At 38.4% G+C, this 27483-nt stretch overlaps 1 protein-coding gene across 1 annotated transcript in view; it reads left to right on the top strand.

The window, feature by feature from the left end:
• LOC115422496 (cilia- and flagella-associated protein 74-like) overlaps positions 1-27483 on the top strand; it is a 180189-nt gene that overhangs the window by 31271 nt on the left and 121435 nt on the right. The window contains exons 3-9 of the mRNA XM_030138843.1: positions 8880-8946; positions 10087-10176; positions 11245-11427; positions 11591-11720; positions 18081-18184; positions 25885-26007; positions 26902-27023. Coding sequence (XP_029994703.1) covers positions 8880-8946; positions 10087-10176; positions 11245-11427; positions 11591-11720; positions 18081-18184; positions 25885-26007; positions 26902-27023 — 819 coding nt within the window. The remainder of the gene's footprint in view (positions 1-8879; positions 8947-10086; positions 10177-11244; positions 11428-11590; positions 11721-18080; positions 18185-25884; positions 26008-26901; positions 27024-27483) is intronic.

Below are 27483 nucleotides of genomic sequence, written 5' to 3'. Positions count from 1 at the left end.
TTTTCTTCCCAGATTCTCTCCTCCATATCACATGTTTTATTTGTACAGGTTCAATCTGGAGTATGGTGCTGATCCATCCTGCTTCTGTTCCACCAATACATACATGAAGAATGGCACACAGCACTGTTTACATCAACACTTTTACAATAAGAAGCATTTTTAGACAGAAAGAACAATTCTAGATTGTTCTTTCCTCTTTAGTCTGATGCTAAACTATCCAATAAATAATAGTGCTCCTAGTTTTTGCACAGGGATCATTAGTGTAAACGCTGACATGGCTGCAGAGCATCAGTATGATGGGATCCACAACAACCATGTCACATCCGTCCACTGACACATTTAGTGTTTTTGTGTCAGCTGGGATTGTTTTAGATCCACAATACCAACATTTATGAAGAAGAGCACAATTAGCAATAGGAAGTCTATAAGTTGATTCCTAATAAAGTACTGGGACTGACCAGAGCATCATGGGTAATGTCACGTCCGTCCACCAGCAAAAGTTTTCACATCCACGTGCTATTCCAAATCCAATATTTATGAAAATAGAGCTTCCACTGTCAGAGAATATCAGTAGTCTGTGCACAAATGTGTTAGCATTATTTACACACACTTCTATGACTTTAGGACAACTGTTTTTTTCTGACAAAAATGGACACTCATTTGACCCCCTAAGGAAGTTTTAGTCCTTTAATTATGAAGGACTTATGCATCCAGAATGTTCCACAACTGTATCTCCTTCTAATCATGCATGTTTTCTTGTGATTCTAAAAGTCTGTTTATATATTGACTTTTGCCTCGCCTCTCTGCTTCCTTGGCCGGTTGCCCGCTATATTCCTATCGATCGACCCTTTTCTTGTGTCTCTTGCAGAGCTGTAAGTTTTTGCAGTTCCTCAGGGCAGCAGTCCAGTTGGTATAAACATGTGCAGGCAGATACACATGTTGCTCTGAAATGGTTCATAATCCTCCTTTTCTTTCTCCCTCTCATTCTTGACATAGTGTATTGTTTGCAGTGGCACATATAAAGATCTGACTTTGAAGCAAGGTTCTAATAGTTTTGGATTTTTCATTTATAGTTAGTTTTATTTAGTTTTGACTTTTTTTCTTTTATTCAGTTAGTTTTAATTAGTTTTTAGAGCAGGTTTGATAATATAATATAAATATAAAACTATATTCTGGCATTAGTCATTATTGTTTTGGATCCCAGACCCCTGTTAGAAAAGACACACCTGGATTCAATATGTCCACATACTTTTGTCCATATTTTGTATGAATGTGTGAGTGAGAGAATAATGGATCCAATGTATGCACTTTGAGTATGTGTAAATAAAAAAGCGCAATTTAAATCTTATCCTTTTTTATCATTATTATTATTATTATTATTATTATTATTATTATTAGTGCATGTGTAAGAATGTAGGGAACATACATGGTAGGGAGCGCATGAATGTGATTTGTGACACTTTCTTTTTAAATCTTCGGAGGTTCTGCTCATCTGTGAGTGAATATACAAAAGAAGTTTTCCTTTTCCTTGGAGAATAAACAACACTTTTATTGACGGAGCATTTGGAGCAGATTCTGCCATTTGAGCGCTGGTACAGACAAATGTCTCTGTACCAAACTTCAAGTGATATTCAGATTATTTTCAAAGCTTTAATTTCATTGAGACTTGTTTAGGAGCCAACTCTGTTTACATGATCAAGAACACTCAGACCATCTCATTACGTTTCTGTTCATGTCAGAGAAGCTGAAATGGACCACTTGAAATGATGTGCAGTTCAAGGTTCTAATAGTTTGGGATTTTTCATTCTAGTTTAGTTTTATTTAGTTTGGACTTTTTTTTCTCTAATTCATAAGATAAGATAAGATAAGATAAGATATTCCTTTATTGATCCCACAATGGGGAAATTCACAGTGTTATCAGCAACATGAAACATACACACAACATGCACATACACGTAAGAGCAGTCATATAAATTTGAATAAAAAAGTGTTTAAAAAAGGATAATTCAGTTCATTTTAATTAGTTTTTAGAGCAGGTTTGATAGTTTTTATTAGTTTTTGTGATTTTCTAAATGCTTAGTTTTAGTGTTAGTTTTAGTTTAGTCGTCTCTTTTCTCTTCTTCTCTGTCGTCGTATTCAAATAAATCCCAGACAGGACTCTGCTGCTTTCTCCCAACTTTAGTCTCCATGTTTCCAGGTAGAGTGGGGACCAGAAGACGACTGGAAACCACAAGTGAACACAAGTGTCATATGGTGACAGCACAGAAAATTGCTTGAGGGAAATAAATCGATCTCATATCAATCCGACATTGACAAGGACAAAAACAAAGGGAATTTTATCCATAATTTTAATACATTTTAGTTAGTTTTATAAACACACAATATAGTTTCAGTTAGTTATCGTTTTTTAGCTTACCGGCTGGTAGGCTGTAAGCTACTGTCGTCTGTCGTCGTCTGTCATCGTTGTCTGTCGTTGTCATCGTCTGTCGTTGTCGTCGTAGTCGTCTGTTGTCGTCTGTCATCGTCTGTCGTCGTCTGTCGTTGTCGTCATCTGTCGTCATCTGTTGTTGTCGTTGTCTGTCATCGTCTGTCGTCGTCATCTGTCATCGTCTGTTGTTGTCGTCTGTCGTCTGTTGTCATCGTCTGTCATCGTCATCTGTCGTTGTCTGTTGTTGTCGTCATCTGTCGTTGTCTGTTGTTGTCGTTGTCTGTTGTTGTCTGTTGTTGTCGTCGTCTGTCGTCGTCATCTGTCATTGTCTGTTGTCGTCATCTGTCATTGTCTGTCGTCACCGTCTGTCGTCGTCTGTTGTTGTCGTCGTCTGTCATCGTCATCTGTCATTGTCTGTCATCGTCGTCTGTCATCGTCTGTTGTTGTTGTTGTCTGTCGTCGTCTGTCGTCATTGTCATCATTGTTGTCGTTGTCGTCCGTCACAAAACTCTCAATCGTCTCCTTCTCCCAAACTCCAGTTCTGATTGACTTCAAACTTGGTATACAGCTTCTGTATGATGATGTCAACACAAGGCATTGAAACTATTTCGATCCGGATCTGATTCTGGATTTGGTGAAACTTTGAAAAATTTTCCCATTATAACAGATAGGAAGTGGATTGATCCAATAAATCAGTATCAATGATATCAAGTGTGAATTTGAATTTTTTCCAGATCTGATTGGAATATGAGCAAAACATGGACTATTTCTGTAATAGAATAAATACACAGAACTGGTGAGAATAAATGGATCTGGATACATTTCCCAAAGCTTTGAATTTGGCCGCTAAGCTACAGGGCCATTGGTCCGATTTTTTCTTTTAGTTTTTATTTATTTCACTTCATGAAAATGTTTTTACAATTTTAGTTTCCGTCATTTTGTTAGTTTTCCTTCACGATAATAACCTTGCTTTGAAGGCCTTCTTAGGCGTTCTCCTCCTCACTGCAGTGCTTTCATATGACATAGCGTTTCCTTCTGTGTTTTTTTCTCATCAGGCTGACTTCTCACCTGTGCTCTGTCTTCTGTTTATCATTTCCTTTTATCATATTTCAGCGTTTCATCTGAAGCTCCAGGTCTTTTAGTGAATACAGCACATGTCCTGCTGTGAAACCAAATTCATCCTTTGAGTCTCATTTAATGGTTGAATGTGGAGGATTTGTGCATGTTTATGAAGTCTGTGGAGCTGGTGGTTTTTTAATATAATCTGGCTGCATTTCTAACTAAATGGTAGCTAATATTACACACTGGGGCAGCTGTGGAGCTTTTGGACTACATCCAACTGCATGTCCAATGTAGAAATCGATTTATTGTGGCTATATTCATGGACGTAGGCAGGAGAAATAGCCCGTGGCTTAGTCATGAACTTAGCTAACATCAAAAAATCAATCCTCCACATACAGACTTCTTTTTTCTGTCTTATGATGGATGTGGATCAGAGTTAACAGTCGTGTAAAACACTGGCTCTAACCAGGGCCTTTCATGTGTTCTCGTGGCCACTGAAGGGGAGGGAGTGGGAGGGGCGATGAGTTGGATCACTCAACTTCACCACAAGATGTCAATACGTGTTACACCATTGAATATACAGGGTTATTCAAAAAGAATGAACCGATTTCATTACGCAGTATTTTAATAAGGAAAAGCAATAGAAAACTCCAGCCAAGTCACAAGTGTTCTACTCACAATCAACTTTTATTTCCTGTCTTACAAGTAGGGGTGGGCAATATGGGCAAAAAAAATATCCCAAGAATTTTTAAAAATTTCTCAATAATGATAATCTGATGATATCCTTTAAAATGTGAATTTGTTTCTTTCTTTTTTTTTTTTCTTTTTTTTTTTACAAAAATGCTGTAAAACTCTACTTCCTTACCTGGACATCTATGGATAGACACAGTGTTTCAGAACAACAGCTCTTGTTTTTAAAATGCTTCATACATCTTCTACAAAACATGCCGGGGGGGGGGGGGGGGGGGGGGGGGTAGTTATATACGTGGGGGTGCGGTCCATAACTAATGTAACTAACACTGGGGTGAAATGAAAGTGAAACCTATCATGCTTTCAACGTCTGACTTCCAGCTTCTGTTCCTCTGTTTTACAGCGAACCTTACATGAAATTTTCACAACTTCTAACCTGTATCCACTGGACCCCCTCCACATGAATTTGTCACGTCAAACCCCCCTTTACGGCGCCCCAGCTTTTATATACGTTATTTTAACCAACATCAGTCTGGTCCAAACTAAACCATTTCCAGGCTGGTGATGTGGACCCACGTCTGCTATGAAATCCTCGGCTGAGACGGACACTCCTGCAGATTTCCTCCATGTCAGACCATGTTGTGTTTTGGTTCTGCTGTGTCATCACCAGACTGAATCCTGTCCGCTGATTGGCTTCTGAGGCACACATTCAACCAACGAGGACTTTCATGCACCTCTCCTTTACCATCTATGCACCGTCCGTTTGTTTTCATTTCCAGACAGTGTGTATACTCGATAATGTAAAACTGCACATCATCAGATCAACATTTACGATATTATTGTAGGTGGTATGTATAGCCCACCTCTACTTATAAGTGTTCAATGTGTCCACCACCTGCAGCACGGACAACATCAATGCGATAAGAGAATTCCTCCCAGACGCGTATCAGCATCATACCTGTCAAGTCTCCCGTTTGGCCGGGAAACTACCGTATTTTACCCCCCTTTCCCGCTGTCCTCCCGTATTAATATCATCCCGTAAATCTCCCATATTATAACAAAATAATAATGATGAAATACATTCTTCGGTCTCTCCGAGCTGAGCTCTGTCACTAGCCTCACGAGAACTGCCATCTGCAGTCGCCTACGTCTGAGGTGTCGCCAGGTTAGTAGTGCCAACAGCGGGAAAACCAAAAACAGAGGTGAAAGATGGATGGATGTGATGGAGAAGGCACTCTGGCAAAAAAAAATAAATAAATAAGAAATCTTGTAAATATGTGGAAAAATGGGACAGCATGTTTCCGTTTCTAAAGAGGAGTGCGATGGGGCACAATCATGCGTTCTGTAAGATGTGCTTTCTGCGATTTTAGTCTATGACACGGGGAAGAAACGATATTAGTCAACATGAATAATCTGTATAATATGTCATTAGTTCATGCCAGAGAGCCACATGAGTGAACAGAGCACATTAGAAGAAAATGTGTACTGAAAATAAAATGAAAATTTCTAACTTAAAAACTTTCAATTCGAAATGAATATATGTAAAGTAATTAAATATGTAAAGTCAATAAATATACGTGCTTCAGTGCCCCTGTGTGTTTTCATGTAGGCTGTATCACAACATAGAAATGTTCAGAGCATTTTAGTGTCAACAAAGGAAAGCCGATCATATTCTGATCACCTCATTGTAATTTGTAAATTTGGTTGACAAGGTGGTATTTTGGATTTCTTGTACATTTGTGTTAAAATGTAAAGGACACTGAAGCTTGGTTGGGGCGGTGGGACGGCTCGCGGTGGGCATCGAAAAATTTCCCTTATTTTCAAATCCAAAACTTGACAGGTATGATCAGCATATCACCATCCACCGAGTCGATCGCTGTTGTTATTCGATGTTTAAGGTCATCGAGGTTAATGGGTAGCGGTGGAACATAATGCGATCTTTTTTTTTTCCGTATCCCCACAAGAAAAAAATCACATACAGTGAGGTCTGGGGATCTCGCAGTACAAAGAGCAGAGTCTAGGGCCCCCTTCAGACCAATCCACGGCTGGGGCACTTTTTCATTTAAAAAAGCTCAAACTGATCAAACTCCTCTTTCAAATGGTCACTGACTCATTCCATGATGATGCTTGAGAACTGAAGCAATGTGTCATGAAATCTGTTCATGCTTTTTGAATAAGCCTGTACTGAAACCTTGGAATCAGAAACCCCCACCCAGTAACTAAAAGAATTCTCAGTACTTATATGATGGACAGGCAGCGAGAAAAGGGTTGGAAGGAACAGTTTTTTTTTTTAATTTTTTTTTTATTAAGTTTAGCTTGGGGTCAGTCCATCTCGGATCACCCCAAAAAAATGGCATTTTTAAACCTCACCTCGTCCAATTTTGATTACATTTGGTATATAGGTAATTCATATCCAGAAAAGCTGAAATTTCAAACTGGGGTAGAATATAGGCCTACCTCAAGAGTCTTAGTAAATTCAGTTTATTAAGATCCTCATTTCAGTATCAACTAGAAAAGCACTCAGAGAGCGCAGACCTTCACCAAGGCAGATCAGCCCCCCCCCCCCCCCCCCCCCCCAATCACCATCAAAATTTATCATTTCTTCCTTGTGCTAGTATCAACATTTCCTGAAAAATTCATCAAAATTCTTCCATAACTTTTTGAGTTATCTTGCTAACAGAAAAACAAACAGACAAACCCAGATGAAAACATAACCTCTGCCGTTCCTTGGCGGAGGTAATTATAATGTTAATATTCAGTATTAAATTTTAATATCCCAATTTGCTTAAGCAAAAAAAAGAAAACCCCTCCAAATTTCTTTATGTTGTAGTTGACACATAGGGCTACATTTTTCATAGTGGTGTCGAAGAGGTCGGCTGTGTCCCACAGTGTCAATTTCAAGGTCAAAAAAATACCAAAAGGTCATCCAACTCAAAAGTACCCAAATGCACAAAATGCTACATGCTACATTTAGATTGCTTATGGTTTCCCCTTTACAGAAATATCTTGCACTTTAAAATTGGACCAGTGGTTGCTGAGTTACAGCAATTTGAAATTTGGCTGACAAGGCCTTTTTTGGGAAAAAGTGAAAAAATTCAATTGTGGTATCTCGAAAACCGTTGGTCCGATAAAGTTAAAATTGGAAATTTTGGCTTTTCTGGGTATGAATTACCCATACACTAAATTTCATCAAAATTAATGGAGGTGGGGTTTTAGTCATTGGGTGAACTGAGATGGACTGAGCACTTGTACAGTTCCATCACCTCCAAACCTAAACTATGGCATCCATCATCGTTCAGTCCTGGCTCCTGTTGTGTTTCACATATACATGATCCTGTCATTGTCATCGTCCACAGATACACAGCCTGATCCCAGTCCAGGTGTACCAGTATGTTTGCATCAGTTATTCATCAGTATTCCAAACAGATCCTCCAAAACCATTCCCAAAATGTTTCTTTGTCCATCTTATTACTCGATCTGTCAATCCTCCAAATTTGAAGAAAATTGGATAAAAACTGATCAAATGTCGACCCAATGAGCGTGAAAACATGTGCACAATTTGATTGTTATAAGAGCAAAATGATTGTCCATAATGTTTGTAACACAATAAATAATTCCTACTCAACTCCTGTGTCTTTTTTATTCCAAATACACACATCCCATTGCTTTTCATTTATTGATCCTTTTTGTTGAACAGCTGTTTGATTATCAATTCTTATTTTCAGTATTAAGACAATCCACCATTTTGTTGTTAACCCCTTCTTTTCCAGCCCTTTAATTGTAATAATAGAATGGGAACCTGTTCTTTCAGTATTATTAGGACTAAATCTGCACAACTAGACAGATGTGGCTCTGCTCCCTGGTATGCTGCACAACATTTGGAACAATGTGTCAAACGGATGTTTACGTGGAAGCGCATGTTTTCAATGGTGCGTTGTTCACCCAAATTCCTGGAGTGTCCGTACACCAATATACTTCCATCACTAATCTGGACTCTATGCCTTACAGATCTACTGTTCTCACTGGTTCCACATGTTTGTGTCCTCCTGTACCAGAAGACTTAGTTCCAGATGGAACACAGATGCCACCATGTGCTCAGACACATTTCCATTCACATCTGCTAGAGTCCGTACACCAGTAGTGTCCGTACACCACATTCTAAATATGTGGCTCTGATTTGACTGTTTCTGTCAATATATGGAATTTTTCAGCAGGCATGCTTTGGACACCACATCTATGCAAGAAACAATGCATGATTCTGCTGAGGTCTGAAACATTTGTATATGTGTGTAGGCATTAAATATGGAGGCTATTAGGTGGAGTGTCCGTACAGCCAAGAATGTGTGATCTGACAGGGGTACAAGCCTGACACAGTTATAGGAGACACCAGAATACACACAGATTTTGGATTTAAAAGAGAAATATCAGACAAATCAAATGGCCTGTCTGATTTTTTGATAGAGCAGTATTATTTTTTATCTATACGTGCACCCTTTCTGGTACCTGGACTGGGATCAGGCCGATAATGTCGCTGTTACTGTGAATAAGCAGCTCCATCTTCCTATCAGACCTGAGGAAAAGTGGAACATGTAAATCCTCCACAGAGGTTTTCCTTTCTTTACGTGGGCTCAGGTCATTTGTATTGTGAATTACAATATTAAGAACTAATTGTCAAATGTCTGTGTCGTTATCGTTTCAGCTTTGAGCCTCCTGGTTGTTTGTCACCTGGAATGTCATGTGACCTGCAGGCCGTTTTCCAACCCATGGTTAGTCTTGGCACCGCCCATTTCAGATGCACGCATGTATAATAAGAGTCTGTAAAATATGAAAGGATATAGTATCTTCAAAAACAGTGAGATTCTTTTTCAAAATAGTGGCATTACCTTAATTATTTTTAAAATGTTAAGTCAAAAATTCTCATTATTTTGAGAGTATGTGTTATTATTTCAGGATAGTTATTATTTTGAGAAACTTTTACATTATTATGTTAAACTGCACACACTGGACTTCCACTGGAGTTTAAAATACAGAAAAATGCATGTTGGTACCAGTCAAAATTACCCCCTTTTTTCTTTTCTTTGTTTTCTCTTTTTTCTCTCTCTCCTCCTTTTAATGATCATCATGGATACCCTTTTTTTTCTTCTTTAAAAAAAAAAAGAGAACAGTGTATTTTGTATCGTTGATGTCTTGTATAATATCTTATAAGACTGTTCGCAATAAACATTTGAATAAAAAAAAAAAAATGTAGGAACATAAACAAAATAAGCATTTAAATCAACAAAAATGAATAAAACATTTACTAAACAATAAATACCATTAAAAAACATGAAAAAAAGTAGAATTAAGTTTTTTAAAAAAATAAAATAAAATACGCAACAAGTATATAAATTTGGTCCCAGTAGTTTTTGTTTTGGGCTCTTTGTTTTTTTTAAATAAATCAGTCCAGCTTCTTTTTGACATCTGTTCAACTCCATGAAGCAGTTCCACGGTGAAAACTCAGTAAAAACACAATAAAAAAAAAATGAAGGAAAATCACCACAGCACTGGAAACAACAGTAAAATCAATAAACCAAAAGGAAAATGTGTTTAAAAAAAAACAAAAAGCCCAAACCACTGCTCTGTGTTTTACCCCCCATTCCACAGGTGGTGGCGGGTGAACTGAGCATGCTCAGATGTCTATGCAAAGAACAAGGTCTAGATTCTGTCAGCATGTTTGAAATTTTAACTATTGAGCAAACGGTTGGATTTTTATGAATATCTAAAATAAATCATATATTCAGAACATGTCAGGGGTTAAAGGGTTAATGATAGCCGCCATGGCTAAAGTAACTGTAACTGAAACACTAAATATGGGTGAATTCCACATGTTTCCTGGTGCTTCTGATCCTTTTCTCTGATCCTTGCAGATTAATGAGGACCTGGAGGGAGAGCTGGAGTTCTCATCTACAACAGGTCCCTTCTGTGTGCCAGTTAAATGCAGCATAAAGAAATGTGATGTGAGTATCCTATTACAGTAGACTAGACACGTGTGTTTCAACCATGACAATAGTTCAGACACTAAAGTGCAAATGCAATAAACGGAAGCACAGTAGGATTATGCAGTCACGCTGATGCATGTATATGTAAGTAAGCAGATGTCCCCAGAGAACAGGAACACTTGTAATCTACATTTCAGACTCAGCTTTATTTTCATTCGACCAATGGTAGGTGATAGAATGAAATATAGTTACCCAGGGCTTGGTTTTCTAGCATAACAAAAAAATCAAATATAAAATCAAATATATAAAACGGCTAAAATTTCCTTAGGGGTCAAATAAGTGGCCATTTTTGTCAAAAAAAAAAAAAAAGTTGTCATAAATGCACAGAACTGAATCCACCAGGGGGAGGAGTCCATTCACCAGAGGCCTTTCCAGTGACATTAATGAGGAAGGAGGAAGAACTTTGCCAATTTTGAAAGGGAATTACCAATTTATTAGACATATTTGTGTTATATTATGTTTTGTTTGTTCAAAAATAATAATATTTGAGAATTTAGACCTGATGGATCAAATATGATTTAAAAAATTGAAACTCATACATGGAAATTGATATTTGAAAAAAATTGTTTTTTGGTTGTTCAGATGGACCAATAAAGGCTCCAGTTTGAAAGAACTGGAATTTTCTGTCAGTGATTTAATGGTTCAGGCTTTACAGGGTTAAGAAACCTGTTAATTACAGTTTAATAACAATTAGCAATTGATTTACACTAAAACATATTACCGCAGATTGGGTTTATCAAGAACAGCAAAGTTGCAGTAATGATATGAATTGTAGTGTATGGATGGTGCATAAACATCCACTGTGTTGGCTGGTATGGAACTAAAACAAAACCCATGAATATACAAGAGAACAGCTGGAGAAGAACTGTCCACTGGAGTGACCACTGGAGTGACCACTGTGCATGAAAGGGTTAAATTAGAGAACAAGGAATAACTAGTCACAGCACCTTTATATTGGTTGTATCGCCGTTGTTTTCATTGCTCTTGTTAATTACTGCATGTAAACGTATGCTTTTCTTACTGTAGCTGCAGGTTGACAGTCCATTTGTTGACTTCGGTTCACACGTGGTGGGCCAGACTATTTCACGGACGATCACCTTGACCAACAAGGGTGCACTGGCAACTGTCTTCAGCCTGGATACCTCTGAAAGTCTCCCTCCAGAACCTCACCATGTCCAAATGTCACCCCAGGACGCCGCCAAATGCCAGGTCAGACCGTCCAAAATATGTCTACAAAGGGCCGGGGCAGTGGGTTTGAGCACAGCCACAGACTGGGTACAGCGGACTGAAGCACAAGTAGCAGAACTACAGGCAGAAGTGAACAGGTTAGACTCAAATCCAAATTAAATGTGTGTCTCTCGTTGGCAAATAGGAGGAAAACGGTCAGAACAAACCATGTGATACTCAGAGGAGCTCTGCGAGTTCTCTGGAAAGTGCAGAAGTCCAACCACAGCAGGAGGATGAGGAGGGTGTTCAGCCAGTGGAGCAGCAGGAGGAAGCAGGTACCACACATTCACTGAACACAAAGGACGACAAGGAGAGACTGTTTTCAGACCTCTGAGCGTGTGCAAAACAGGAGAACTTTAAGAACATTTTCAGAATGAGACCCTTTAGTGACATGGGAGGAAAAAGACCCCCCCCCCCCCCCCCCAAATGCACTGTACATGTATTGCATTTTATACGATGTCTTGAACTACTCAGTCTGCTTTTGAATCGCTCCTAGGACAGGCCTGTCAAACTCATTCTGGTTCAGTCCCATATTCAGCCCAATTTGATCTCAAGCGGACCAGACCAGTAAAATAATGACTTAATAACCTATAAATGACAAATCCAAGGTTTTCTTTTTGTTTTAGTACAAAAAACCCCAATTAAATTATGAAAATATTTACATTTTACAAAAAAGATGTGAATAACCTGAAAAAACAGAAATTTCATTTGAAAAATTAGTGCAATTTTAACAATATTATGCCTTGACTTATTATTTCTACATGCGCATTTACACACAGTGTTCCATAAACATTTGGTAACAGGCAGAATATTGTTCAAATTTTGGAGTTTGAAACTAAAATTTGAACAGTTTCTCCAATATTCCATCTGTTAATATGAACACAACTCCAGATCCCAGTGGATCCATAAATGCACCAAACATTTAGGAACAGGCAGAATATTGTTCAAGTTGCACACTTCAGGTTGTTCATCTGTGTTTTTATTTATGCATTTATTTGCATTTTATTGTGAAAGAATAGTTTTGTAAATTTACATATTTTCACAGTGTAATGTTATTTTTTTCAATTTTTTTTTTCCCCACATAATTTTTCACAAAGACAGTTTGTGGTTGTCATTATTTCTGGGTTATTGTGTTGTTGTTTTGACTGTAGATCCCATTGGTCTGTATGTGGAACCTGAACCAAAAGGATTTGTTCAACCTGGACTGTTCAGGTTCATTTATGCACTTTCATCCTGCAGGGCCGGAGTGGAACCTTTGGCGGGCCAGATGTGGCCCCCAGGACGCATGTTTGACACCTGTGTCCTAGGGGATGAAAAAAGTTGTTTGAATTGAAAAAATATTAATGTAAGATAAGTCATTTGTGGCCATGCATTTTATTTACCTCACATGTGACCAAAGGGGCTCCGTCAAATCTCCTCATTGTGCTGGACTTCTCTTGTATTTAAACTCCTCTAGCCGGTGCTTCGAAGCAGGACTTGAGCGCTACAGATGACCGGTGATACGGCTAGAGAATATGATTTCTAATTTTTTTCCCCATATTGATCGATAATAGTGTTTATCCTGAGATATAATTTGATAATGCTCCCAAGTGGAAGAACATTCTGACAGTTACTGAAGCCTGAAGAAAGAGGTTTGATAGATAGATAGATAGATAGATAGATAGATAGATAGATAGATAGATAGATAGATAGATAGATAGATAGATAGATAGATAGATAGATAGATAGATAGATAGATAGATAGATAGATAGATAGATAGATAGATAGATAGATAGATAGATAGATAAGCTTTATTTCAGACTCATGGTCCACATTAAAAAGTAAACAGAAAAATGCTATAAAAAAAAAAAAAAAAACCTCATGCCAGTCATACCAGTGTTTCCAGAACAGACATGTGTAACGTTCAGCACTATATGTAAGATTAGTCAGCAATAAAATTACAGTATTTTCTGAATGATTCAGGCGACACATGAATTTAAACATCAGATTTCTCGACACAGCACACAATGAATTTACATGATTAGACATAAACACTTCACCAGCACAAGGCAATCTGGGCTTTTTTAATAATATATATCGGCTAAAATGTGTTTAGAGGTCTTATTTGTGTCTTTGTTCATATTAAATCAGTCTCAGTGAAGGAGAAGGTTGGTGTACTTGTTCTTGTTCTTGTGTTTTTTTGCATGTAAAAAAATGGAAATTGTGCAACAATTTATTTTCAATTGATGTCACATATGATACAGTGTTTGTGTTGCCCAATTTCTATAAAACTCCAAATAAACAAAGGTTGAAAAAAAAAAAGACTGAAACCTCCTCACAGTAATAAACTACTGCCTTCTCTAGAGGTGTTCTACTGTCAACTGGACCACTGTTGAACATGGATATGGGTTTGTAATAGTGGTGTGACAACACTGTAAAACTTAAGTAATGGGCCTGTTTTGAAAGTGTAGAAAATACAGTGAAGTGTTAATATGTAGAGAGCAGAAGGAAAAAGTCAGAAAATAATCCAATCACAGATACCTGAATATGCCACTAAAGTACAGTAACAACGTATATCGGCTAAAATTTGCCTAGAGATGTTATTTATGTCTGTGTTCATATTAAATCAGTCTCAGTGAATCCAAAGGAACTTTGTGTTGGTAAATGACAGTTGTTCAAATGGACAGGATTTCAGTTCTGTTCAACATGTTGATGCTCATATGAACTATGTTTTCAGCTCAAAAATGAACCATTTCAGCACAATTAATGCTATATTTTCATGTCACAAATGGACAAGTTCTATTTGAACTGAACTGAGCTGAAAAACAAATCTTCTCTTCTTTTGGATTCCCCAGTTTTTCTTCCCAGATTCTCTCCTCCATATCACATGTTTTATTTGTACAGGTTCAATCTGGAGTATGGTGCTGATCCATCCTGCTTCTGTTCCACCAATACATACATGAAGAATGGCACACAGCACTGTTTACATCAACACTTTTACAATAAGAAGCATTTTTACACAGAAAGAACAATTCTAGATTGTTCTTTCCTCTTTAGTCTGATGCTAAACTATCCAATAAATAATAGTGCTCCTAGTTTTTGCACAGGGATCATTAGTGTAAACGCTGACATGGCTGCAGAGCATCAGTATGATGGGATCCACAACAACCATGTCACATCCGTCCACTGACACATTTAGTGTTTTTGTGTCAGCTGGGATTGTTTTAGATCCACAATACCAACATTTATGAAGAATAGCACAATTAGCAATAGGAAGTCTATAAGTTGATTCCTAATAAAGTACTGGGACTGACCAGAGCATCATGGGTAATGTCACGTCCGTCCACCAGCAAAAGTTTTCACATCCACGTGCTATTCCAAATCCAGTATTTATGAAAATAGAGCTTCCACTGTCAAAGAATATCAGTAGTCTGTGCACTAATGGATTAGCATTATTTACACACACTTCTATGACTTTAGGACAACTGTTTTGGACACAAATGGACACTCATTTGACCCCCTAAGGAAATTTTAGCCGATATGTTCCTGTGTTTGTAAGTGGTCCCCTGGTGTCCCCACTGCTCCTCTGGTGGTGAACGTGGACACAGCTGATCTCAGACCTGGGTGTTCTCAGGAACACAAAGGCAGAAGCTCAGGGTTCACCTTGATCCACAGCTGGTGACGCAGACGCAGCCTCTGCCTCCTGCTGTGTCATATCGGACGTTTCCATCGCTGCTCTCAGCACTTCCCTCCACTGATGCTTGGATAAGCCGTTCAGTCTGTCTCTGCTGCCTTTGAAAAATATGGGCTCTCTATTTTTTATGGCCTGTGCAATTTGTTTTTCCTTTTCTTTTGCCATTGTTATGAAAGACTATCTGATCGTGCTAATTAAATGACTGACATGCAGGTGGAAGACGCCTCATCTTAAAGGTGCAGGAGACTTTCGTGACCAGTTTTTCATCAGATCTGTCAAACCTCAGTCCTATCCTCAGTATCATGAATCTGTTCGTCTGTCTGTCATTACTCAGCTGAATCTCTTGCATCACAGTGAACAGTTTCTTAGTTCCATCCACCAGAAACAAACCATGTGTTTACAAACAGAGCCAGGAGGAACTGGGGCATGTGAGGTGTGACGCACCGCCCTCAGCAGTTCTAGTATTTTATGTCAGTTGGTTTCATTCATTTCCTGTTTTATTTTGGTGAGGGGTTGTGTTTGTTTGTGTGCACTGTGTCTGTCTTGTCTGCGTCCTCCCTGATTCCCTTGTTTGTCTTCACCTGGGGCTCTTCAGCGCACTGCCGTCTGTTCAGGTTTTGCACACACGTCACATGATCACGTGTTTTTCTGTTTACGGCGCCATATTGGTAGGCTAGCTTTCCTTGGATCGTACAATTGCTCATTGTTGGTGATATTTCTCTTTCTCCTGTGCAGATCCACAATAACACAAAGCTTTAAGCAGTGTTACCATGGTAACCACATGTGTTGTGGTTGGTTGCAATAGATGAGTTTCATGTGACGTATGCATACATTAAGTCTTGGAAGAGGAAGTCACGCCAAGTTCGTAGCGTGTTAAAGGATGGACCTGCTAAACTCCTGTGTGCCGTTTATTCCTTCTCTTTCACCAGTATCAGTTCTGCATACAGACCGCTGGGTTCTACTGGGGGCAGCGCTGCTTCTGTTCTGCCCACCGCTGTTTACAGTTAGTTAGCGTAGCCTCTCAGTATAGTTAGCCTGCGTGCCTGTCGCGCTTAGCGGCGTGGAAAAACAGAACAATTATCATGTGGTCCGGTGCTACAGACCCTTTAAACCTCCAGGAGGACTTCCCCTGGACCATCACCTACAGACAGTGGGTGTGGATCTACCTGCTCCCTTTGAGTTTCCTCAGCTGGGTGAGGCAGATGGAAGTGGGCGGAGCTACGGCGGGCGACACCGCTGAGTTCAGCTGGAGCTGGTGACAATACTGCCCCCCCGTCTGTGCCGGTCTGCTGTAACTATGGGACAGCCTTCCACATGAGGTCCAGTCTCATGATGAAGATGGGCGGGGCTTTAGGATACAGACAGTGGAGCGTTTCCAGTGAACATCTGGGCTGGTTCACCAGTTCAGAGCCTGCAGGTGTACGGCTGATGGGAGCCGGCTGGAGCTGGTACTGGTGTTTTTGCCTCCGAGTCGTGCGCACATCACTGTTGTTCGTGAACATGTAAACTCATCTGTGGTGCCTTTATCACAGCAGACAGACTCACAAAGAACAAACACCAGTCCACAGAAAAACACCAGATAAAGCAACAGTTGTGATTTTCTGGATCCAGATAGCGTGCTGACCAATATGGCGGTGTAAACAACAATCACATGACCAGTGACGTCAGCTGCAAGTCCTGAATATTCCCTCCTCTCCTCGTGTCTGTTGTCAGTGCGTCTTCCATGCTTTGCAAAGTCAAGATCTCCTTCGGCCTTCTCCTGTGCTGCTTATCTATGCTGTGTAAGTTTATTGAATCCACGTTTGTGAAGATCTTTTTGTTATATTTTTTGATTCCTCAACTGAGAAGATTTTTGTGTTAATTTTTGATACCACATTTTGTGAAGACCTTTTAGTTAGATTTTTTTGATACCTCATTTGAAAATATCTTTTTGTTAATTTTTTGATACCATGTAAGTGAAGGTCTTTTTGTTAGACTTTTGATGCCTCGATTGAGAAGATTTTTGTGTTAATTTTTTGATTACATGATTGTGAAGATATTTTTGTTACTTTTATATTTTTGAGTTAATAAATACTCAAACTAAGCTTGTTTTTTGTGTCTAATTACTAATAAAAACTATATGGTGAGTTGAGAGAGACAATCCCAATCCATAACATACATGACAAACTGTGGTTGTGAAACTGCAGCACTGTGGTTCTGTTTATCTGTCAAATGTTCACTGTGGTCAGTTTCAGATGCTGCAGCTCTTTCATAATTCATAGTTTCAGTTCTTGTTTGTTCAGTATTAATTGTCCTCCTTGTAAATCACAGCTGGACTGACTGGACAGATCCTGACCGAGGAAAATCACATTCTCCCTTTGTGCAGTAATCTCACCTGGATTTACTGCCTCTGTCCACAATAATAGACATTATATAGACTGAATGTCCTCTGAAATTAACCTGTATTTGAAACATAGAAAACAATTACAGGATCAAAAACAAATACATTTTAGCAAAAAAAAGTCTCTGTTTTGAATGTCTGGGGTTGCCAGAAATGTGTGATGTTAAAATGGGGTCAGGAGACAAAAAAGGTTGGAAACCACTGACTTACACATTCATGATACTGAGGATATGACTGAGGTTTGACAGATCTGATGACAAACTGGTCATGAAAGTCTCCCGCACCTTTAATAATTACATGAGATCCAAGAAAACACTAGCTGTCAAATTTTGGTTCTGCTATTTTAGTTGTGACTTTATATGTTTCAGTATCTTCAGCATCATGGGTTCTACATAAAATTGTTCTTTGTTCTCATAAATAAGAAGAAACATAAAAAAGCTAAATGAACTTCTGTATAATGTGTCTGTGGTTTGTGATGGCAGTGAAAGACATTTACTGTTATCCTGCTCAGAAACACTTAATTTAAATATATTTTTTTTTCTGTGTTTTCTGAATGTGTGTGGTCATGTCCACTGTTTCAGCTGCAGGGGCTGAAGCTGTTCCTGAGGTTCTCCTGACCCCTGACGTGGACTCGCATATAGATGAGAACGCTTTAGACTCCACATCCGAAATACGGTTAGGAAATGTAAGTATTTCTGCTGCTCTAAATATTACACTAAGCTTTATGAGTAATATAATAATGAATCCACTTTAATGCATGTTTCAGTTTTAAAATGTAAAATTTGATAAATCAGTTTCTGAGGTTTCAAAGTCACTTTCTTTGATATTGGCTGAACAGTAGAGTATCAGCAACGAAGTCAATGAAGAAATGAAGACAACCGCAGAGTGTATAAAAATAAACATGGCATGACGTTACCCATTGGTTTGTAAAATGCTGCTATTTTTTTATGTCTGTGCATGCGTAAAACCAATTAAAATCGTGGAAAACTGAAGTTATGTAGTCTAACGTGAGCTGAAGACAATAACAGGAAGTTTGATTCTACCGTCACTATGTACATACTCCGAAAGAAATCCGATAATGGCCTGGAGCGCCTAAACCAGGGTTTACGATTATCGCATTTCTGAAGTGCACATAAACACGTCAGATCTGATTATTATTTGATTATTATCTGATTTCTCCCAGTTATCAGATTTATATGGTCATATAAACAGACTCAGTAAAGCTCTAGTGCAGGGATCTGCCAGCTGTTCAATCTGAAGAGAATTTTTGACTCAAAAAAAGAAGAAAAAATGTGACCGGAGCAAGGTTCGAATAGTTTTGGATTTTTCATTATAGTTTAGTTTTATTTAGTTTTGACTTTTTTTTCTCTAATTCAGTTAGTTTTAATTAGTTTTTAGAGCAGGTTTACTAGTTTTTAGCTTACCGGCCGACAGGCTGTAAGCTATTGTCGTCATGGCGTCGTTGGCGTCTGTCGTCCGTTACAAAAATTTCAATCGTCTTCTTCTCCAAAACTACAATTCCGATTGACTTCAAACTTGGTATACAGCTTCTTTATGATCATATCGACAAAAGTTAGTGAAATTATTTGGATCTGGATCTGTTTCTGGATTTGGTGCGACTTTGAAAAATGTCCCCATTATCAGAGACAGGAAGTGGATGGATGCAGTAACTCAGTAAATCTAAATGATCTCCAGTGTAAATGTCTCCAGTCCAGCCCTGATGGGGAGATGACCAAAACATAATGTCCACATGCTGATCAGGATCTTCTTCTGGATCTGGAACTGATGCAAAATTTAGCATGGGCTCTTATGGAGAAAACATTTCAATCGTCTTTTTCTCTGAAAACTCCAGTTCTGATTGACTTCAAACTTGGTATACAGCTTCTGTATGAGGATGTCAACACAAGGGATTCAAATTATTTTGATCCGGATCTGATTCTGGATTTGGTGCGACTTTGAAAAATGTTCTCATTATAAGAGATAGGAAGTGGATTGATACAATAAATCAGTATCAATGATATCAAGTTGGGATTTGAATTTTGTACAGATCTGATTGGAATATGAGCAAAACATGGACTATTTCTGTAACAGAATAAATACACAGAACTGGGGGAGAAGAAATGGATCTGGATACATTTCCCAAAGCTTTGAATTTGGCCGCTAAGATACACGACCATTGGTCCTGTTTTTATTAGTTTTCGTTACTTTCTAAATGCTTAGTTTTAGTTTAGTTTTAGTTTAGTGGTCTCTTTTCTCTTCTTCTCTGTCGTCGTATTCAAATAAATCCCAGACAGGACTCTGCTGCTTTCTGCCAACTTTAGTCTCCATGTTTCCAGGTAGAGTGGGGACCAGAAGACGACTGGAAACCACAAGTGAACACAAGTGACGGACCAAAAAGTGTTGGATGGTGACAGCACAGAAAATTGCTCAAACAAAATAAATCCATTTCATATCAATCCAACATTTACAAAGATGAAAACGAAGGGAATTTTATCCATAATTTTTATCTGTTTTAGTTAGTTTTGTAAACACACAATACAGTTTCAGTTAGTTATCGTTTTTTTCTTATAATTATAGTTTTCATTTATTTCAGTTAACGAAAATGTTTTTACAATTCTAGTTTTGGTCATTTCGTTAGTTTTCGTTAATGATAATAACTTTGGACCAAAGCCATAAAAAATATTTAAAATCATCGACATTTTACCATGAGGAGGCTTTTCTCCTGTAGCTGACTTGCGATTAGTTTATTTAACTATTTAACTTTGTATTTCCACTATAATAATGCAATGTTTGGTGCATTTATGAAATTATACAACTGCAATAAAAAAAAAACATTTAAGATTTGTAAAAAAAAATGTTTAATGATGTACAATATTGTCAAACAAAATTACACTGTGTCATAGATGACAAGCTCAACTTTCATGTATATGGTCTGACTTTTAAACAGCCAAACTACTAACAAATGCAAACTGAGAATCTTAAATTTGGCAAGAAAATAATGTTGTGCGACATAAATTTTGATCTATATGCTGTAAAAAAAAAATTACCTTACTCTGTGTAGCTATAGCCTGCACATTTTTGCAGATGGACAATGTTAGAATTGATTCAGGTCTTTTTTTTTTTTTTAATTTTAAATTTTAAATTATACATTTACATAAACATGTACTTAAACATTAGGGACCACACAGACACAATACAAAAAAAAAACAACTAATTATACAACAAACCTACAGACCTATTACACACAAAAAAAGAAAAAAAAAAAAAAAACACAACAACAAAAAACAACAACAACAAGAAAAGCACTCGGAGAGCGCAGACCTCCGCCAAGGCCGATCAGTGGACCCCCATGTGTCTGTTAGCCTGTGTGTGTGTGTGTGTGTGTGTGTGTGTGTGTGTGTGTATGTATGTGTGTGTGTGTGTGTGTGTGTGTGTGTGTGTGTGTGCTGGGGTGCTAATGGTGCGTCTCCTCTCTCTGTGTGCCTCTTACATCTGTGTGTATTGCATGTGCCTGCATACCCGAGGCTCTCTCATTGTCACTTTGACTGATCCGTTCACATGGTGTGGTTGAAGGCTGCTGTTTTAAATAGAAGATTATCCATCAGCTGTGGTCCCACAGTATTGAGCCGGTTCTTGCATGAGTGGTTTATTCATCTTTTGTATTTTTTTTTTGCTCTCAGTGTGCTGCCACTGCTTTGTAGCAGAGCAAATTGCTTTTTTGCCGTAGATTTGATTACACCGAGGTTATTATCGTTAACGAAAAGTAACGAAATGATGAAAACTAGAATTGTAAAAACATTTTCATTAACTGAAATAAATAAAAGCAATAATTAAAAGAACAAAGGATAACTAACTGAAACTGTATTGTATGTTTACAGAACTAACTAAAACAGATAAAAATTATGGCTAAAATTCCCTTCGTTTTCGTCTTTGTAAATGTTGGATTGATATGAAATGGATTTATTTTTTTTGAGCAATTTTCTGTGCTGTCTCCATCACTTTTTGGTCCGTCACTTGTGTTCACTTGTGGTTTCCAGTCGTCTTCTGGTCCCCACTCTACCTGGAAACATGGAGACTAAAGTTGGGAGAAAGCAGCAGAGTCCTGTCTGGGATTTATTTGAATACGACGACAGAGAAGAAGAGAAAAGATATTAAAAAAAAAACTAAACTAAAACTAAGCATTTAGAAAATAACAAAAACTAATAAAAATCGGACCAATGGCCCTGTAGCTTACCGGCACTTCCTATCTCTTATAATGGGGAAATTTTTCAAAGTCGCACCAAATCCAGAATCAGATCCGATTCCAAATAATTTCACTAACTTTTGTTGACATCATCATAAACAAGCTGTATACCAAGTTTGAAGTCAATCGGAATTGTAGTTTCGGAGAAGACGATTAAAAGTTTTGTAACAGACGACAGATGCTGCATGACGACAGTAGCTAACAGCCTATCGGCCGGTAAACTGAAAACTATCAAACCTGCTCTAAAAACTAATTAAAATGAACTGAATTAGAGAAAAAAAGTCCAACCTAAATAAAACTAAACTAGAATGAAAAATCCCAAACTATTAGAACCTTGGACTGCACACCATTTCAAGTGGTCCATTTCAGCTTCTCTGACATGAACAGAAACGTAATGAGATGGTCTGAGTGTTCTTGATCATGTAAACAGAGTTGGCTCCTAAACAAAGTCTCAATGAAATTAAAGCTTTGAAAATAATCTGAATATCACTTGAAGTTTGGTACAGAGACATTTGTCTGTACCAGCGCTCAAATGGCAGAATCTGCTCCAAATGCTCCGTCAATAAAAGTGTTGTTTATTCTCCCAGGAAAAGGAAAACTTCTTTTGTATATTCACTCACAGATGAGCAGAACCTCCGAAGATTTAAAAAGAAAGTGTCACAAATCACATTCATGCGCTCCCTACCATGTATGTTCCCTACATTCTTACATATGCACTAATAATAATAATAATAATAATAATAATAATAATGAAGGATTAGATTTAAATAGTGCTTTTCTATTTACACATACTCACAGTGCATACATTGGATCCGTTATTCTTTCCCTCACACATTCATACACGATATGGACAAAAGTATGTGGACACATTGAAATCAGGGGTCTGGGATACAAAACAATAATGATTAATGTCAGAATATAGTTTTATATTATGGGATGAATATCATTGCATTGGTTAGTTTGGTTTAAATTGTTATCTTTGTTTTCAAAATGACCCAGAGATGGCTTCTACTTCATTTCTCTCATCATTCCTGTTTTGGAAATATTGATGTTTCTGTGTCTGATCCTCCTGAACAGGACATCTGACAGCTGTAGACATGATGTGTCCACATATTTATGTCCATATAGTTTATAAACATCAATATTTCACTCTAGTTTAATGGTAGATTTTTCTTCCTCAGTCAGATGTGATGAAAGTAGATGGTTAGATGAGGAAGAAAATTATTATTTACAGTCAGAACAAGAAAAATATTAGAGAAATTTAGAGGAAGAACATTTAAAATCAGAGTCATGGAGGAAGAAAAATCAATGTCGAGAGAAATGAATTAAAAACCATCTCTGAGGCATTTTGGAAGCAAAGATAACAATTTAAACCAAACTAACCAATGCACTGATATTTATCCATAATATAAAAGTATATTCTGATATTAGTCATTATTGTTTTGTATCCCAGACCCCTGTTAGAAAAGAAACACCTGGATTTAACATGTCCACAGACTGTTGCCATGGTAATAAAGGCATTTCAATGTTTAAAGAGAGTGCCTTGGAGTTTTCTTACAGTTTGTTATCTAATTAAAGGTAAATATAGACAGATTTCCCCCAGGATGGACCTAATGATGACCTCAGATAAAAATGTATCCTCTTGCTCTGAGCCATCCCATAATTAATGAATTGTTCATCAAATATTGGGTCCAAAAATAGGACCCAAATATAGACATTAAATCTCCCTAGGTGTCAGTGCATTAGATGTGTAAACATGTGTAAATGCTCTTCTACAGACTCTAAATACAGACTCTGTGTTCAGTGTGTGGATCCTAGTGGTTTTTCTAATCCACACATGTGGGTTTGGCATCAATCTCAGTCTCATTCCAGGTTTGGTGTGGAACCCATCGTGTCCACTTGCGTTACATGTGGAACCTGAACATTTAAACACAAATAAATCACAAATGATTTTGCAACTGTGGCCATTTTTGTGAACCATTCGGCTTTGAATATTTACTTCAATTCCCAAAATGCACCTGTGAGAGAATAAAGAGATATTAAAAAAATAGTACAGTGGGGCAAAAAAGTATTTAGTCAGCCACTGATTTTGCAGGTTCTCCTACTTAGAAAGATGACAGAGGTCTGTAATTTTCATCAGAGGTACACTTCAACTATGAGAGACAACATGAGAAAAAAAATCCAGGAAATCACATTGTAGGATTTTTAAAGAATTTATTTGTAAATTATGGTGGAAAATAAGTATTTGGTCACCCACAAACAAGCCAGATTTGAGTCTTACACAGACCTGTACCTTCTTCTTTCAGAAGCTCTTCTGTCCTCCACTGGTTCCCTGTATTAATGGCACCAGTTTGAACTGGTTCTCTGTAGAACAGACACCAGTTTGAACTGGTTCTCTGTAGAACAGACACCAGTTTGAACTGGTTCTCTGTAGAACACACACCAGTTTGAACTGGTTCTCTGTAGAACACACACCTGTCCACAGCCTCAAACAGTCAGACTCCAAACTCAACCATGGACCAGACCAAACAGCTGTCCAAGGACACCAGGAAGAAAACTGTAGACCTGCACCAGGCTGGGAAGAGTCAATCTACAACAGGTAAGCAGGCTGGTGTGAAGAAATCAACTGTGGGAGCAACTGTAAGGAAATGGAAGACATACAAGACCATTGATAATCTCCCTCGATCTGGGGCCCCACGCAAGATCTCACCCCATGGGGTCAAAATGATCATGAGAACAGTGAACAAAAATCCCACAACTACATGGAGGGACCTGATGAATGACCCGCAGAGAGCTGGGACCAAAGTAACAAAGGCTCCCATCAGTACCACACTAGGCCCAGAGGGACTCCTGCCCCTGCAGGGCCAGGTGTGTCCCCCTGCTGAAGCCAGTCCATGTCCAGGCATGTCTGAAGTTTGACACAGAGCAGGTGGATGATCCAGAAGAGGACTGGGAGAAGATCATGTGGTCAGATGAAACCAAAATAGAACTTTTTGGTAAAAACTCAACTCGTCGTGTTTGGAGGAAGAAGAATGCTGAGGTTCATCCAGAACACCAGACCTACTGTGAAGCACGGGGGTGGAAACCTCCTGCTTTGGGGCTGTTTTTCTGCAAAGGGGACAGGACCACTGATCTGTGTTCAGGGCAGAATGAACGGGGCCATGTATGGTGAGACCTGAACCCAAACCTCCTTCCATCAGTGAGAACATTGAAGATGGAACGTGGCTGGGTCTTCTAGCATGACAATGATCCCAAACACACCGCTCGGCCAACGAAGGAGTGGCTCCGTAAAAAGCATTTCCAGGTCCGGCAGTGGCCTAGTCGGTCTCCAGGCCTCAACCCCATAGAACATTTGTGGAGGGAGTTGAAAGTCCATGTTGCCCAGCGACAGCCCCCAAACATCACTGCTCTAGAGGAGATCTGCAGGAGCAATGGACCAAATAGCAGCTCCAGTGTGAGCAGACCTGCTGAAGACTGAAGGAAACCTGTGACCTCTGGCTCTGACACAAAGGTTCTGTTACAAAGTACTGAGTTGAACTTTTGTTATTGACCAAATACTTATTTTCCACCATAATTTACAAATAAATTCTGTAAAAATCCCACAATGTGATTTCCTGGATTGTTTTTCTCCTTTTGTCTCATAGTTGAAGTGTACCTCTGATGAAAATTACAGACCTCTGTCATCTTTCTAAGTAGGAGAACTGGAACAATCAGTGGCTGACTAAATACTCTTTTGCACCACTGTAGCACGTAATTTTCGTGTTCTTTTGACCGTGTTACATGTAGATTTTTGTATTAAATATAATGTAAAATAATATAAAGATGTGTTTTATCTGAAAAATAGTTTCTCTTTTATCTCAGTAAGTATGTATTTTTAAAATAGACCCAAAGTGCCTCCAAACCTGCTTCATAACATTCATCTACATCTGGTTTGAATGTTTAGCCCCTCTGTCCTGTTTTTAGGACCAGTTTCATAGAAAAACACACTTATAACAAATTTCCCCAGAAGTCAGCTCCCCCCAGCAGAAAAACTACCACATCTAGAACCTGTGGGCCCCACGGGTCAACGCGCTAGGTTCAGTCTAATATTACCCACTTAGTTACGAATCGGAGTTTGAATTTCCATTCCCTCTCCCGTACAGATGAGAGAGGGGGAGATTGGACCTTTTCAGAGCGTCAAACTGGAGGTCATCTTCACACCAACCATCCCAGGAGAAGCCAGGCTGCTCTTCTACATCAGATTCTCAGACGTAAACAGCGAACCAGTAAGTATCCAGAGTGTGTTCCTATGTCAGCGTTGTGTAGGTAGACCAGGACAATGGTTCAGTGGTAAAGTCAGAGTCAAGGAAGCAGCGCTATCTGATGAACGGTGGACGGACGTTTCGGACTTGGACGTTTCGGCCGAGGACGTTCCGGACTAGGATGTTTCGGCTGCACTTTTTGCAGAGTAGGACTTTTTGGACAAATCATATTTTCAAAAACAAACACCATAAATGTATGTTTATTTGCATATAATTTTATTATTCACTCGATCACATATTAAAAATGTATACTTGATCACATATTAAAAATGTATACAATATACCCAAATTAAAGTATCAAAATTATACAAATTACATTGCAAGTCTATGTCTAAAAAAGTCTAAAACGTCTAAAAATGTATACAATACACTCAAATTCAAAATTATACAAATTGAGCATTTTACACATTGTGCCTTCCTCCTCTCAAACCACTGAGGTCTGATTAGGGCCACACTTTGGTGTGCTCACTGTGTTAACAGCTGAGGTGTGAATTTTCTGGCCACACTTTGGTGATTTGCTTATCTCTATGATGTGCTCAGTGTTATGAGATCTTATTTTGGACTCTTTCAAATAATGTGAGGTTATATACTTGCAGTGTAATTTGTATAATTTTGATACTTTAATTTGAGTATATTGTATACAATTTTAATATGTGATCGAGTGAATAATAAAATTATTTGCAAATAAACATAAATTTATGGTGTTTGTTTTGAAAATATGATTTGTCCGAATAGTCCTACTCTGCAAAAAGTGCAGTCCGAAACATCCTAGTCCGGAACGTCCTAGGCCGAAACGTCCTACACTCCTGATGAACACCAGTGAAGCTCTTCTAACTGAAGGCATTTGTGTTTGAACAGATACCGATAGAGGTGAGGGGGGCAGCAGTTAGCGTTCCTGTGTGGGTGTCTGAACCCAGTATGAACCTAAAGATCTGCATGTTCGACCGCCTCTACCAGGACACTGTGGTTGTACAAAGCCGGTAAGAGTCACAGAGCTACAAAAACATTCTACTACAGTGGTTCCAACCTTTTTTTTTTTTTACTCCTGACCCCATTTTAACATCACACATTTCTGGCGACCCCACACATTCAAAATGGAAACTTTTTTTGGTAAAAATTAATTAGTTTTTGATCCTGTAATAGTTTGCTGTACTATGTTTCAAATCCATGTTAATTTTAGAGGACATTTAGTCTATATAATGTCTATTATTGTGGACAGAGGCAGTAAATCCAGGTGTAGATTACTGCACAAAGGGAGAAGGATATTTTCCTTGGTCAGGATCTGTCCAGTCAGTCCAGCTGTGATTTACAAGGAGGACAATTAATACTGAACAAACAAGAACTGAAACTATGAATTATGGAAGAGCTGCAGCATCTGAAACTGACCACAATGAACATTTGACACAGAAACAGAACCACAGTGCTGCAGTTTCACAACCA

This window comes from Sphaeramia orbicularis, chromosome 7 (assembly GCF_902148855.1).
Source record: "Sphaeramia orbicularis chromosome 7, fSphaOr1.1, whole genome shotgun sequence".
Classification (NCBI taxonomy): Eukaryota; Metazoa; Chordata; class Actinopteri; order Kurtiformes; family Apogonidae; genus Sphaeramia; species Sphaeramia orbicularis.
This window is presented reverse-complemented; position numbering and strand designations above follow the sequence as displayed.